The 12,877-nt window shown below is 52.3% G+C and overlaps 1 protein-coding gene across 1 annotated transcript in view; it reads right to left on the bottom strand.

The window, feature by feature from the left end:
* Positions 1-11,312, bottom strand: part of CLCN1 (chloride voltage-gated channel 1) — a 28,668-nt gene extending 17,356 nt beyond the window's left edge. The window contains exons 1-7 of the mRNA XM_027573296.2: positions 11,214-11,312; positions 7,846-7,966; positions 7,291-7,422; positions 6,595-6,723; positions 6,214-6,347; positions 4,955-5,032; positions 3,870-3,948 (exon numbers count right to left, since the gene is read on the bottom strand). Of these exons, the coding sequence (XP_027429097.1) occupies positions 3,870-3,948; positions 4,955-5,032; positions 6,214-6,347; positions 6,595-6,723; positions 7,291-7,422; positions 7,846-7,966; positions 11,214-11,297 (757 nt within the window). The 5' untranslated portion in view covers positions 11,298-11,312. The remainder of the gene's footprint in view (positions 1-3,869; positions 3,949-4,954; positions 5,033-6,213; positions 6,348-6,594; positions 6,724-7,290; positions 7,423-7,845; positions 7,967-11,213) is intronic.
* Positions 11,313-12,877: the final 1,565 nt, after the last annotated feature.

Below are 12,877 nucleotides of genomic sequence, written 5' to 3'. Positions count from 1 at the left end.
GGCCTGAGGTGCTTTTGCTGAGACCCGAATCACGAGGGACGCAGTAGTGGGAAGTAACGGTGTCCTGGAACCTCCGGCTCTAAACCATACAGTTGCTCATGCTGGCAACTGTTTGCAGGCTAGGGATGTGGTCCAACGAGATACAGAGAGGAGCGGGGGGGGGGGGGGGGATGGGGGTGGTGGGGTGGTCCTCAACCCACCACCTAATACCATGCCTGGCACCTCATCGGGGCTTAGTGTCTGTTCCGTGGATGAACAGGAGAGGGGTGGACGAGAAGGAAAGAGAACACAAGGGAACAGAACGGGTGAAATTTCCGAAAACGGACCAAGGGCCGGGGAATAAGGGGCAGAGAGAGCTAGAGCTACCAGCCGCCCCTTCTGCCCCTGCTCCTCAAAACACATCAGGTGAGGCAGCTGCGTCCTTGGGCTAAAAGGGCGATTTGACACAGTGGGGACGCAGGGGACGCAGGGGGCATCGGGGAGGCAAGTCTCTCCCCTTTTCCTGACTAGTAACAAAATCAAAGTCAGCTTTGATTTGTTGGGGTGTAAGCTATCCAACTTAGGAATATTTTACAACCAATTTTTGAAACCCCTAGGCTAGGTTTTCTTTCCTACAAGGTGGTTCTGGGATGCTTTCCCTAGCAGTCTGTCACTGTATCCTCAGGAATGAGAACTGATTTTAATATTAGTCTGAGCCAAACAGAAAATGTGCTGCTAAAAGCAAACAAAGCCTTACAAACACAAACAGCTTTTGGAAACTCTCTGGTCTCTGATGTTCTGCAGTATGGCTCTTTCCTGCCACCCTGGATATTCTCTGTTCCCCTGCTCGGGCTCCTTTGCCTCTGCCCAGGTCAGGGCCTTGTCCTTGGTGACCTGCTCTCGCTACCCAGACACACTCTCTCAATTCCATTTATGCCCATGGCTTCAACTGCCACCTCCATGCTACTGGGCAGCAAAGCGATGTTTTCAGCTCGGTTCCTGAACTTCAGACTCACCGATCCAGCGACCTATTCGGTATCACTTGGATATGCCACAGGAACTTCAAACTCAGCATATCTAAAGTAAAAGTGGGGGTGCCTGGGTGGCTCAGTCGGTTAAGCGTCCGACTCTTGACTCTTGGTTTCAGCTCAGGTCATGATCTCACGGGTGGAGGGATGGAGCTCAGCACTCAGCAGGGAGTGCTGCTTGAAGAGTCTCTCTCTCTTCCCCTTCACCCTCTCTCTCTCTTACTCTCCCACTCTCTCTTTCTCCAAAATAAATAAATCTTTTTTTAAAAAAATAAAGTAAAATTGATCAACTCCTCCAGACCTGTGTCACTTCCTATATTCCTTGTCTTGCTTACTAGCACTGCTGGCCATCCAGTGTTCTTTGAAATAAACTTTGGGAGCTGACCCCAATTCCTCGTCCTCTCTCATCCTCTATAACCTTGCATAAGATCAACCTCCAGGTCCTGTCAGTTGGACTTCCTATTGCCTTTACGTAGCACCCTCTTCTCTCTCTCTCTCCTCTGCCTCCATCCAGTTCCATCTCTCATCATCTAGCATCAGGGCTACGACAATAGTCTTGTTGTTAATCTCAGATGAATCCTGTTAATCCACAGGCCAGTTTTATTCCGCACACATTTGCCAAAGGGATTGGATGAATGAGCACAGCTTGTCACGCCACTTTCTTGGTCAGAATTCTTCCATGGCTCCCCTTCACCCATGACAGCATTTCCCAAAGTCCATCTATGATACACTATGAGTCTCGTGAGAAGTTCCTTGCAAAAGGGATTCTGTGGGAAATGCTGTATTTGAGCCACAGTTTGCATATTCACAATGCCTGCCAGCATATCCAACATTCTGATAACTTTTCCAGTTTAAAAAAACTATCTGTTTAACATAGTACTTTCTGACTTTTTGACCTTGAGACCCTTTTCACATGTTACATCTATTAACACCATGGAGAACTATGCTCTGCAAAACACATTTGGACAAAGTCTAGCCTGGAGAACAGAATCTACATTCTTGTGCATGGCCGCTGAGGACCTTCATGATGCAGCCCCATTTCCCTGTGCAGACTCATTCCAGTTCCCCTGCATCCTCTAGCAATTCTCTCATCTACTGCGATTAGAGCCCCCGGTCCTCACAGTCTTCCTTGCACTTTGCTCAAGATGCCCTGGAGACACTTCTTTGAGCGGGCTGTGAGGATGGGTTTGTCTGCCCGGCCACCCTTTCAGCTGCGAGTGCCTGGGAGCACAAGATCCAGCATAGCATCCAGAGGGCAGATGATGGAAGCAAAAGGATGTTTGTCATTTTAGCAGAATGTTGAAGCAGATTTCTTTTATCAGTGTAAAGAATTAAGAGTTGGCTATATAGTGAATAAATTGCCTTACTAATTTTTTTCTTTCAGGATTATTCTATGATCATAAAAAAAAAAAAGAAAAAGAAAAACAATCACATAAAGCTACCGGCCAGGACATTTATTACTTGCACTCAATATAAACATCCTGAAAATAACACCTCAATTTTTCAGTCCTGAACCTTTTCTTGCATCAAGAGGCATGTTTTATCTATAAATCTCTTATCTTTCCTATGTTCTACACTGGACCAAGAGAAACCTTCCTTGTTCATCCTAGAAATTCCAATTTTATGCAAAAAAAAAATACAGATTCTCTTCATTTTAAAAGAATCTGGCTGATTAAAAACAAAAATTTAAAGTCTTCCCGTCTAAAAATGTTTTTTCAATCTTCTGGATTTGTAAGGTGAAAAGAGTAAGTAAAGGTGAAAGTGGGTATAAATGTAAGCGTGTAACGTCTAACGTGTACGGAAACTCAAACACACCCCTCACTTGTGGGGACTAGTGACTTCAACGACAAGAACTGAGGCCAGAAGTGCAGATGGGATGCTAGCTGATAGGATCTCCTTGAGCTGTGTGCGCTGACGCCACATCAGGACAAGTGAGCAGGATGCACTTCCATTCACTCTGAACGCTTATCCCTACGTCATTCCTGAGCCAAGTCATGTTAGTTACCTGAACACCCTATGAAGGCACTGATGACATTCTCATAATCAAAAAGGTACCTCTCACAGCAGGTGTGTTTAAGAAGCATTACCTGCAATTTTGTTTCCCCAGCTGTCAACGTGATGTCCTTTTTATCACCAGTGAATGATCCATGTAATCCACCCCCCTGCCGTGTTAATCCCGTTACAGCTCACACTGAGTTGTAAATAAACAGGTACAACTGCTTTCTCTGCCCCGACCCATTCGTTAGTGTTCCAGGACAAAGGTAACAGTCTGACAATCCACCCTTTGCCTTCCACGTGCAGAAAGAGCTAACCTCAGGTTTAGGTTTAAGTCACTGTCAGGAAGCTACGGGGCTCTAACTCCCATCCACAGCCCTCGTGAAGGCTGACCATGAGTCCAAGTAAGGCCCACCTACACCCCTGTGTCCTGGTAACATGCACAAATGGAAGTTTTCCCTTGGAGAACAAACTACCAAGAGTCTCCTGGTAGAAGATGTAGTGGTAAGTGGAGGGCAAACATGTCCAACAATACCGACAGGCTTTCTTTAAGACAAGGAGGGGAACGGGGAGGCTGCCTGGGTTTTCATTCCTGGCTCTTCCACTCGCTCGAGTCCCTTGCCCTCTCTGTAATCAGTTCTCTCCTCCCTCTCCTCCGCACCATGGGTCTCATATGGCTTTTAGCAGGAATGAATGTAGAGAGATGCTTAGAACATCACTTGCACATAGTAAATGCTCAGTAAAAGTTTGCTATTCTTGTCATACTTTCGTTTTAACAGGTAACATCGCACTTGGGGATGCTGACAAAACCCGGCCGGGGAGCCAGCCTGGGCAGTGGACTGATGTAGGAGGGGGTCAATCACTTGCCTCCAAGTGGCGTCCCAAAGCAGCAGCCGACTCCTACCGCGCAGCCCACCGTCAGCATGTCAGTGTAATAGTATGGCTGCTACTAGGGGACAGACAGACAGACAGACAGATGGCAGGGGCAGAGAGGAACGGAGAACAAGCAAGGGTGGGGAATAAGGCAGAAGGAGAGGCTTAAGTCACAGGGAATCAGAGTGGCCCCCTCTCCCCCAGTGATTCCCAGGCCAAGAGACACTCAGTTAGTTTGCAAACAGGAAGTGACCTCATAGCGCAAGGCCAAACATAGAAAATGAAATAAAAGATAAATATGTGGAAGGCATGTCAGCCACTAAGTGATCATCAGAGAGGGGCTGGAGATGGGGACACCCCGGGCAAGAAGTGTCAGTGGCAAGAGAAACAAAAAGGACTTCAGACAAACAGTACCAATAAAGCCTGCATAAAACAGCCACCAGCCGCAAAGAAACATATAGCCCTCTGGTAGAAAAGTATGCACACCTGCAAACCAGGGGCTGTGATCCGCGTCACTCCTTCAATGCCCACCCACTAGTCCCTTTGGCGAGCATCCTGTCCACCCCAGAGCCTAGGCAGCCACTCCAACCCCCTTCCAAGTCGTGCTCGGGGAACCGGGGTAGGGAGGAGGTGGGACTTGCCTCCGATAGGGGCTGCAAAGCAGCATCCCACGCCCACCGCGCAGGCCGACACCAGGAGATCAAGCTGCCCAGACACGGTCTGCAACAGAGAAGCACGCAGGACGAGGAGGGTAGAGGGCTGCGGCAGGCAGCAGTGCTCACGAGGGGCGGGGGCGGGGCTAGGAAGACAACGGGACAGGGGTAGGCAGGCGGGCAGCAGAGGAACTGGCCAGGGTGCAGGCCCGGAGCAGGGGCGCGGGTCAAGGAGGGAGGGGCGTCCTGGACAGTGGCGGCAGTGTGTGGCTGGGGTAGGCGGGTCGGGGATGTGTGTGGAGGATAAGGAAGCGTGGGTTAGCGCAGTGCCCCACGTCAGCATCACGGCCAGCCCAGCGCCAAGACAGCCCTCCCGATGCCCTGAACACACACAGCCCCTCCCTCATCTTACTTCCTCAACCTTACCTCATAGACCCCACAAAACATCGACATAAACCTGCTGAGGACAGCGGCACAAATGCTGGCGATGTGGACAAAGGGGCCCTGGGAGAAAGAAGGAGGGGACGGGTCAGGGGCCGGGGCCCAGATGGGAGGCTGTGTGGCATTCCGTGGACAAGCCTGATGGCTCTGGGCACTGAGCTAGGGCCCGAAATACAGCAGTGAGCAACACAGAGGGTGTGCCCTCAGGAACTGCAGCCCGAGAGGAAGGGAGGGGGTGGACCAGCGGTTCAGCGACGCCCCCCACCCCGGGGCGGGCGGGGGGAGAAGATGGGGGAGGGGGAGGAGGCAGGACAGACAAGGGTGCGATGGGGGACTAGAGAAGGCGCGCTGGCGTCACAACTGACTAGTGTCTCCACCGAAATGAGGTTGTGAGCCACGTGCGTGTCAGAAGGAAGAATGTTCCGGGCTGAGGGAACAGCAAGTGCAGGAGCCCTGGGACAGGAACAGCTTGTGTGGTTGAGGGGTGGGAAGAGCTTCTCACCCAGACACAGTGCACGAGGGGCAGCTTGGGAGGACCGGAGACCAGACCGAGAGAAGCCAGATCAGCAGGTCTCCCAGGCCCCGGAAAGAAGCTGGGATTTTATTTTAAGACTGGGAAGCCATCAGTAGTTCCGAAGCAGATGTCAGCCAGTACTGACTGCATTTTGAAAAGCCGACTCTGGCTGCCATGTGGATCCCTACTGCAGGGACGCAAGAATGCACAGGAGCGGAACCTTGGAAGCAGCACAGCCTCTTTCTGGGTCTTGGCTTCCGCATATTAAAATAAGGAAATTGGTCTGGAGTGTCTCCATGGTAGTGGTCCTCAACTGGGGGAGATTCTCCACGCCGCCCCCACCCCCCGCCCCGCCCCGCCCCGCGCCGGGGACATTTGCCAGTGTCTGGAGATATTCTGATTATCAAAACTGGGGGGGCACTACTGACATCTAGGGAGTAGAGGTCAGGGGTGCTGCTAAACCTCCCACAATGCACAGGGACAGCCCCTCGGAACCAAGAATTATCCAGCCCAAAATGTCCACAGTGCCCAGGCTAGGAGACTGCTCTAAGTCCCTACCAGCTCAGATGCGTCTGTCATTCTGCCTCAGGACTAGGACCTTCCTGAGTATTGATTTCCCCTCTCTCCTGCCCCCTGGCACTGGCTCACCCCGCGAGCCGGCTCCCACGTCTGCTCAGAGAGCTCCCTCTGGGCTCAGTGCTGCCCTCTGCTGGAGTATCGGTGGACCTACCTCCTTCCCTACAGGAATGCCACTGCCCAGCCCTGCAGTCAGGGCCACAACCTTGGCCACAAAGGCCTTGAGGGTGAGATATTCCTTCAGGATGACCCCACGGAGTATTGTTTTCATTTCAGGGATTCCAGAGCCTACAACGGTCAAAGAATGATCATGTGCAACTTCCAGCTAGAGGTTCCAAGGGAGATGAACGTCCAGACAGTGGACATGGCGATGGGGGTGGGTGGGGGGAGAGGCAGTGGTGGGGGGGATGATGGCAGAGCAGGGGAAAGGGCCGTCAGTAGGGCTGGGAGAGGGAGGAAGTGGATTGGAAAGGTCTGCAGGCCAATGAGATTGTGCTGACCACATGACACGGGGAGGAGAGGGGGCAATTCTCACCAACAGCCTGGGGAGAGATGAGGTGGCAGAAGAGGGCACTGAAGAGGATGAGAGTTAGTGGGAAGGTGACCCAGACCAGGTACTGCAAAGGCAGGTTGGGCTGCATCTGGTAATAGGTCCACTTGTAGGCTGCAGAGACATGGGCCTGGGCTCAGTCCCAGGGTGACAAGGATGTCACCGCTCCGCCATGGCTGCAGCACACCGGTGTGCCATGAGCGTCCTTACGCTCTGGCAATCCCGTTTGACCTCATGAGATGGTACTGTTCTCATTGCGCATGGGGGAACCTGAGTTGTGAGCGGTGACATGACCTGTTCAAGTTCCCACCTCTTGTAGGAGGTGGGGTCCGCGGCAATGCTGCCAAGCCCACTTGAGCAGGCACATTGTTAGAGGCTGTGCCAGTCTGCCCAGAACTGAGGGGTGCCTGGGACTCAGGGTGGTCAGTGCTCAAACCAGAATAGTCCTGGGAAAATGGGGGATGAGTTGGTCACCCGATTAGAGGGGCACCGTCAGCTTGGCTGGTAGCAGGTGAAGGGGCAGGAGAAACGGCTCTGGTCCAGGTCTGGTCTTGTCCTGGGCCAGATCTCCTCTGGGCAACACCCCCCTCCCAAAACACACCCAACTTGTCCTAGGTAGGAACTCGAGAAACAGCCACCGTGCAGGGAGAGGCTGAGGGTGAAGGGCCACGGTAAACCTACCCTGGAGGCTTTTGGCACTGACATAATCCATGCTCCAGCTAACCAGAGCCATAAGCAGTCCCAGGAGCACCAGAAAGATCCAGTCTTCTCCTAATTTTCTTCTCACCACATGTCCCAGGCGGTGCACACAGCCTGGGAAGAGGGAAGGGCAAAGAAGGACAGCTACCCCGTCACTACTCTGAGCTCCGACTGAGGACTGGAGCAGAGGAGTGCGGGGGGTGGGGGGTGGGGGGGTCTCGCTCTATGGCTCATTCACCGAGCTTCTTTTCGCCTCTCTGTTGGCTGCTGCCCCGCCCCTTCAGAAGGCGCCCCAGTCCAATTCCCCATGGGATACTTGAATGCCTTCTAAAACTCTTGTTTCCTGGGGGTGGGTAGGAGGGAGAGTCGGGAACAAGGCAAAGTGGGAGCAGACAGGGAGAGATGCCTTTCCTTATTGCTTGGAGGAGGACTTCCGTGTGGATGTGGGGAGGGTGGAGGGCGGGCACACCCCAGTTATTCTCCTAGACCATGCACCTCCTTCCATTCCAGATGCCTTTAGCCCTGGGGCCCCATCACCTTGACATTTAGAATAGTGTTCCTCAGCCTTGCTGTCCACGCTCTCGCTGGAGCCCGTCTTCTTGGGCATCCCTGGGTCCTGCTCCTTGTCTGAGAACTGCTGTTTGTAATGGCCATAAATCTGGACACAGAGAGAATGGGAAACGTCTTGTTTTGCTGGAGGTAAAAGGAATAGACAAGAGGGAAGCACATAGACCCACATGGAAAACAGCTTTTTAAAGTCTGAAGTAGAGACACAGGAACTCTGCTAAGACTGGACATTAGTGTCAAATAGGCGTTTTGTATGTGGCTCAGCTTACGGTGCTTCAGCTTCCGCCTCTACTATCCCAGCCGCCCCCTTCTCCGCACTGGCCTCCTTCCTAGGAATCCTGACGTTGGACCCGTGAGGACGGACGAGCAGGTGACTCTTGGTTTCTCCGTCTTGCTGCGTCTGGCCTTTCTTGAGGCCCCTCAGATGCTCTGTCAAGCTCAGAGAAAGCCCATCCACCTCGTCTCCCTGTGCCCGTGTACAAACAGGAACCAGTCCCGGTAAGGGAATTCCCAGAGCAGGGTAACTAGGCGCTCACAGAGTGTGGAGAGGGCAGAGCGGCACCCCTCCCATCTGGTAGCCCTCTGCCCTCAGGATGTGCAGAGCACTCGAGGGTGTATGGGGCAGGGGGAACAAGGGCTCTCACTGCTTTCCGTCTGCCCTCCCCCCACTGCACTGGCTCCGTCGTCCGGGGCCAGGGTCAGGCCAGGCCGTGTTGCTGGTTCTGGGAGAGCCTGGGTAGGACAGATCTGATTTCACAATATGAGCAGCAGAGTTTACGCCCCAGTTCTGGATAGGCGCACACTGACTGCCCGGCTCACGGTTGTTTCATCTTCTGGGGTGAGGTTAGTGACTGAGGGAGACAGTGTGTCCCTCCCTGCCCCACCTGGCCCCCGAGAGCAGACACTACCCATGCAGCTTAGGGCACCTCCCTCCACCTGCCATCTCAGCTGCCTCTGGCCCCAGGCAGGTGGAGGTAAGGGAGGGGGGGACTCCAAACCAACCCCTGGCTGGGAAACCCCTAAAAGAGCCAAAAGAGGGCTAAGCTGGGCATCAGCATAGCGCGGCGGGGGGCGGGGGGGAGGGAAACCCAAGCCTGAAGGGGAGGCTGTGTCTGGGATTCATGAACAAAAACACCGGTGTATGGAGGGGGGAGGCTGGGCATGGGAAGGACAGCTGAAACAATGTCCACAAAGTACTGATAGTTGTTGAAGTTGGGTAAGGGGTGCTTGGGGATTCATTACACAGGTCTATTTTTAAGTTTGACATTTTCCGTAATAAAAATTAAACAGAGAAAAACAAGTCCAAACCCCTCTTCTTTGCTTTCAGGCCAACTCTACTTCTGAAATTAATTTACCATTCCTTTCCAACACAAAGCTCCGTGTTAGTCGGCCTGGTTTCCTCACTGTCTCACCAGAAAGTGCCTTTTACTTGTTTTCACTCTCCCCACCCGGGTAGGTTGGTGAACACAGGTGAGAGGAGCCCCTCGTCCCGGGCCATGAGCAGGGGTCTTTCTGTCCAATCTCATCCCTTGTTGCAAGGCCAGGGCAGGCTCCAGCTTCCCTAGGAAGCGCCCCCCGACTCTTCCCGCTCACCATCCCAGCCTCCGCCGACTGTCCCCACCCCCTACTGGATCCCCAGGTTTGCCTCATGTTGGGGACCGACTAGGACTGAGGTGTGAATCCTATAGACTCTTGACCCGCAATGCTGCCACCCCTCAGTCCCCCACCCTGTCTAGATCCCCACCCTGTCTAGATCCCCCATCCTGTCTAGATCCCCCACCTAATCACTCCCGGACCCGTCTTTAGCTAAAACACTTTTTAAAGTCTGGCTTCCCGGTGCCGACAGGATCCATCCTGTGACACTCCTCAATCACATTTCCTCACTGACCCTCACCTCCGCGTCTATCCATGACAACCTCAGCAGTTTTCCCTTGATTGTGCCCCCCATTTCCCCTTCCTAGATGTCTGCAACTCACCACTTCCCACTCCTGAGGGGGGTTATCCCTGGATGCCCCCAAAGAGCTCCCAATCCCCTGTTGCTGGGAGCATACACCTCTACCTTCCCTGGGGCCCACCACTTAATAGGTTCTTACTTGATCAACCTTCACCCCTAAAAGTCTGATTGCATTTCTTCTGCTCATTTGGACCCCGGTGTATCTTTGATCACTCATAGGCAATTTAGTTTGCTCTGCTTATCTCAGCACCTTTCTTCTGCTTTCTGCACAAGTGTTTCTTTTTGTGTGTTCCACCGAGGGTCAGGAGGGAGAGATCTGGTGGGGTCTGCGCAGGGGTGAGGGTGTAAGAGACAGCGTGCACACACAGAGGTGCGAGCTCCCACACAAATCACTCCATGCAGGTTATGTAAGCACGAGCTAGTCAAGCATGTGTCGCTGTACCATGCCCCCCGAGGATTCGGTGTCCTCTTAGTCAGGGTTATATAAAACTGCATGGGTCTCTCTGTAAGTGCATGCTTAGCTGAGCTCAGCCCTTTGAAGGATTTTCATATTTTGAACACATTACCATGTACTTTTTTAGGTTAAAAGGTTAATACTTCTTCCTCTTTTCACCTAATTCCTAACTTCCCCCAATCCATCACACAACTATCTCCTTGAGTCCATCCCCCCCCCCCCCCACCTTAGGACTTTACCTGCGTGGGGCGGGTGTTGGCCCGGGGGCCTGCATCCCTCCGGAGCCTGTGCTGAAGGGCCCCATTCTCAGAGGGCAGTCCGTAGCTGGTGCAGTGTTCAAAGGGCATATACTGGTACTGGGGAGCACTACCCCACCAGCTTTGTTCAGCCCCACGCCGCAGGGACCCAGCTGGCTCCATGCCCCTCCCTGGGCCAGGCCTTGGCCTGCTTGCCCCCGTCCCCCCCCCCAGTACAGCTCCTTAAGTCTGTCCTCTTGCCCGTCCCCAAGGCGTCTGGGGCAGCATGCCCACCCCCAGCTATTTATAGCCATCTCTCTGTCACATGATACCCCCCCCCCCTCCCCGCCACATCTGATCTGCTTGGGGTCGAAGCAGGTGTGAGAGCAGTGCGGGGGAGGGGTTGAGAGAAGAACCTGAGGGACAGCCCCACAGGGAATTCCCTCAGCAGGGCCAGCAGCACTGTCCCCCTCCATAGTCATAAGAAGACTTCCAGCCCCAAGCCACTGGGCCTTCTATAAATCTCGCTCAGACCAGGATGGAAAGAGGCTCAGCAGGCTCTCCAACCTGTGTGCTCCCAGGGAGTGCCAGATCTGCACCCAAGTGTCCTGCCCCCTCATCAGACGTGGAGAGGTGAAGGGTGGGCCCTGGACAGACTGACTCTAAGGTCTGGGAACACCGGAGGGTAACTCACCGGAGAGAGTAACTGGTGCCTCTCTGCCATCTTTTCCTGTTGGGTTGCTCCCAGCTCGATGTCTTCCCAAGATCGAGTCCTCATCTGTTGGACCAGCTTTCCCGACCCATCTGATTTTCAGTTTTCTCCTCCAGCTCTGCTATTTTTATCTGCCAGAGGCTGCTGATAATGCTTAGGTGTCATCCCTTTGACCCCACCCTTATTACCCACTGGGTGTGGGAAGCAGGGGTAAGAGCCTTGGGTTCCGGCCTTTCTCCCACTTCCCAGACAGATATGTCAATCACACCAGAATCCTGGACTCTCGGGGAGGGACTGAGCTTCTATTTAGGCTGTGGAGCACCGGCCTCGGTCTATCAGGGCAGGTTAGATAACAGGGGAGAAGGGGAAGTGGGCCAGGGGTATGGGGGAGGCCAGGGGTAGGGGGAGGGAATAAATATATCTCAGCCTGAGCCCCACAAACATAAGACGACGGGGAAGTCCTCCGCTATTCTTCCCTTTCAGAGCAATAAATAACTTTTGGCCAAGGCTGAACGACTCTATCTGGTGTCAGTGTTTTTTTGTTGTTGTTGTTTTTAACTGATTTTCCTAGGACATTCCTTCTTCTGTGAACTCTTCACCTTAGAAGAAAAGTGACAAACATGAGCCAATGTGTAGTTTAGAATCTGTCGCCAAGTAGGGTCTGCCCCAGGATATTCCAAGTTCAGAGGCGGCAGAATAGGGACACCAATCATCTGGTCTATAATTAATCTTGATCTCAGCTAATCGAAACTGTCCAAAGCAGGTGAGATGGATGCCATTAAAAGGAGGTTGTCTGGGGCACCAGGCTGGCTCATCTGATGGAGCATCTGACTCCTGATCTCGGGGTTATAAATTCAGGCCCCATATTGGGTATAGAGATTAGATAAATCTTTTTTTTTAAAAAATAAAAGCACGTTTTCTAACATAAATCCTATAGCTTGAAGGCCTATAATCCACCAGCAACGATTAAAAATATATGATGGTTTGAGAGACCAAAGGCTGTGACATTCACCTTCTCTGTAGGCAGAACATAAGGGCTCTAAGGATTAGGTATAAGATGAAAGGAATATTTTCTTAATAAGGAGAGTACAGTGCCAAAGTGAAAGTAGATTATTTGGGGGGCTTTGGAAACAGAAAGACTGTCACCTGTTTGTGGAGTATGGCTCTCCCGAAGGTAGCTAGTTTCTACAGGGACTCAATAATCCCGAGAACACAGTTACTATTTCTTTACTATTCCTTAGAAAATCAGGACCTGGTTACAGATTCCAAGATTTGAAGACAGAGATAAGTGGGACTGGGAAAAAAATCCTCATTCCACCAAACCAAGTAGAAATGCCAGTTGAAATTCTAAAAACCAGATTCTAAAATTGGGAGGGTCAAGGAAATATACAGCCGCTAGTGCTAGAGAGCAAGCATTATTCTGAGTTTGACATCAGAAATAGTTAAAATCTCATGGGCTACCATCCTTCAAGAGAACAAGAAAATAAAATGTAAACTATGACTACCCCCCCACCCAACAACCCATAGGTACCGGGCTTAGGGTCTTATTTGGAAGATGGGTTTCTGGGGAGTTCTGTGGAAAGCTCCAAAATCTGGAAACAAATTTGTAAGCATGCATGCATTCTATAAGGTATGTATACTGCGTA

This window comes from Zalophus californianus, chromosome 12 (genome assembly GCF_009762305.2).
Source record: "Zalophus californianus isolate mZalCal1 chromosome 12, mZalCal1.pri.v2, whole genome shotgun sequence".
In the NCBI taxonomy this organism is placed as follows: domain Eukaryota; kingdom Metazoa; phylum Chordata; class Mammalia; order Carnivora; family Otariidae; genus Zalophus; species Zalophus californianus.
Note: the sequence above shows the minus strand (reverse complement) of the source record. Positions and strands in the feature narration are given on the sequence as shown.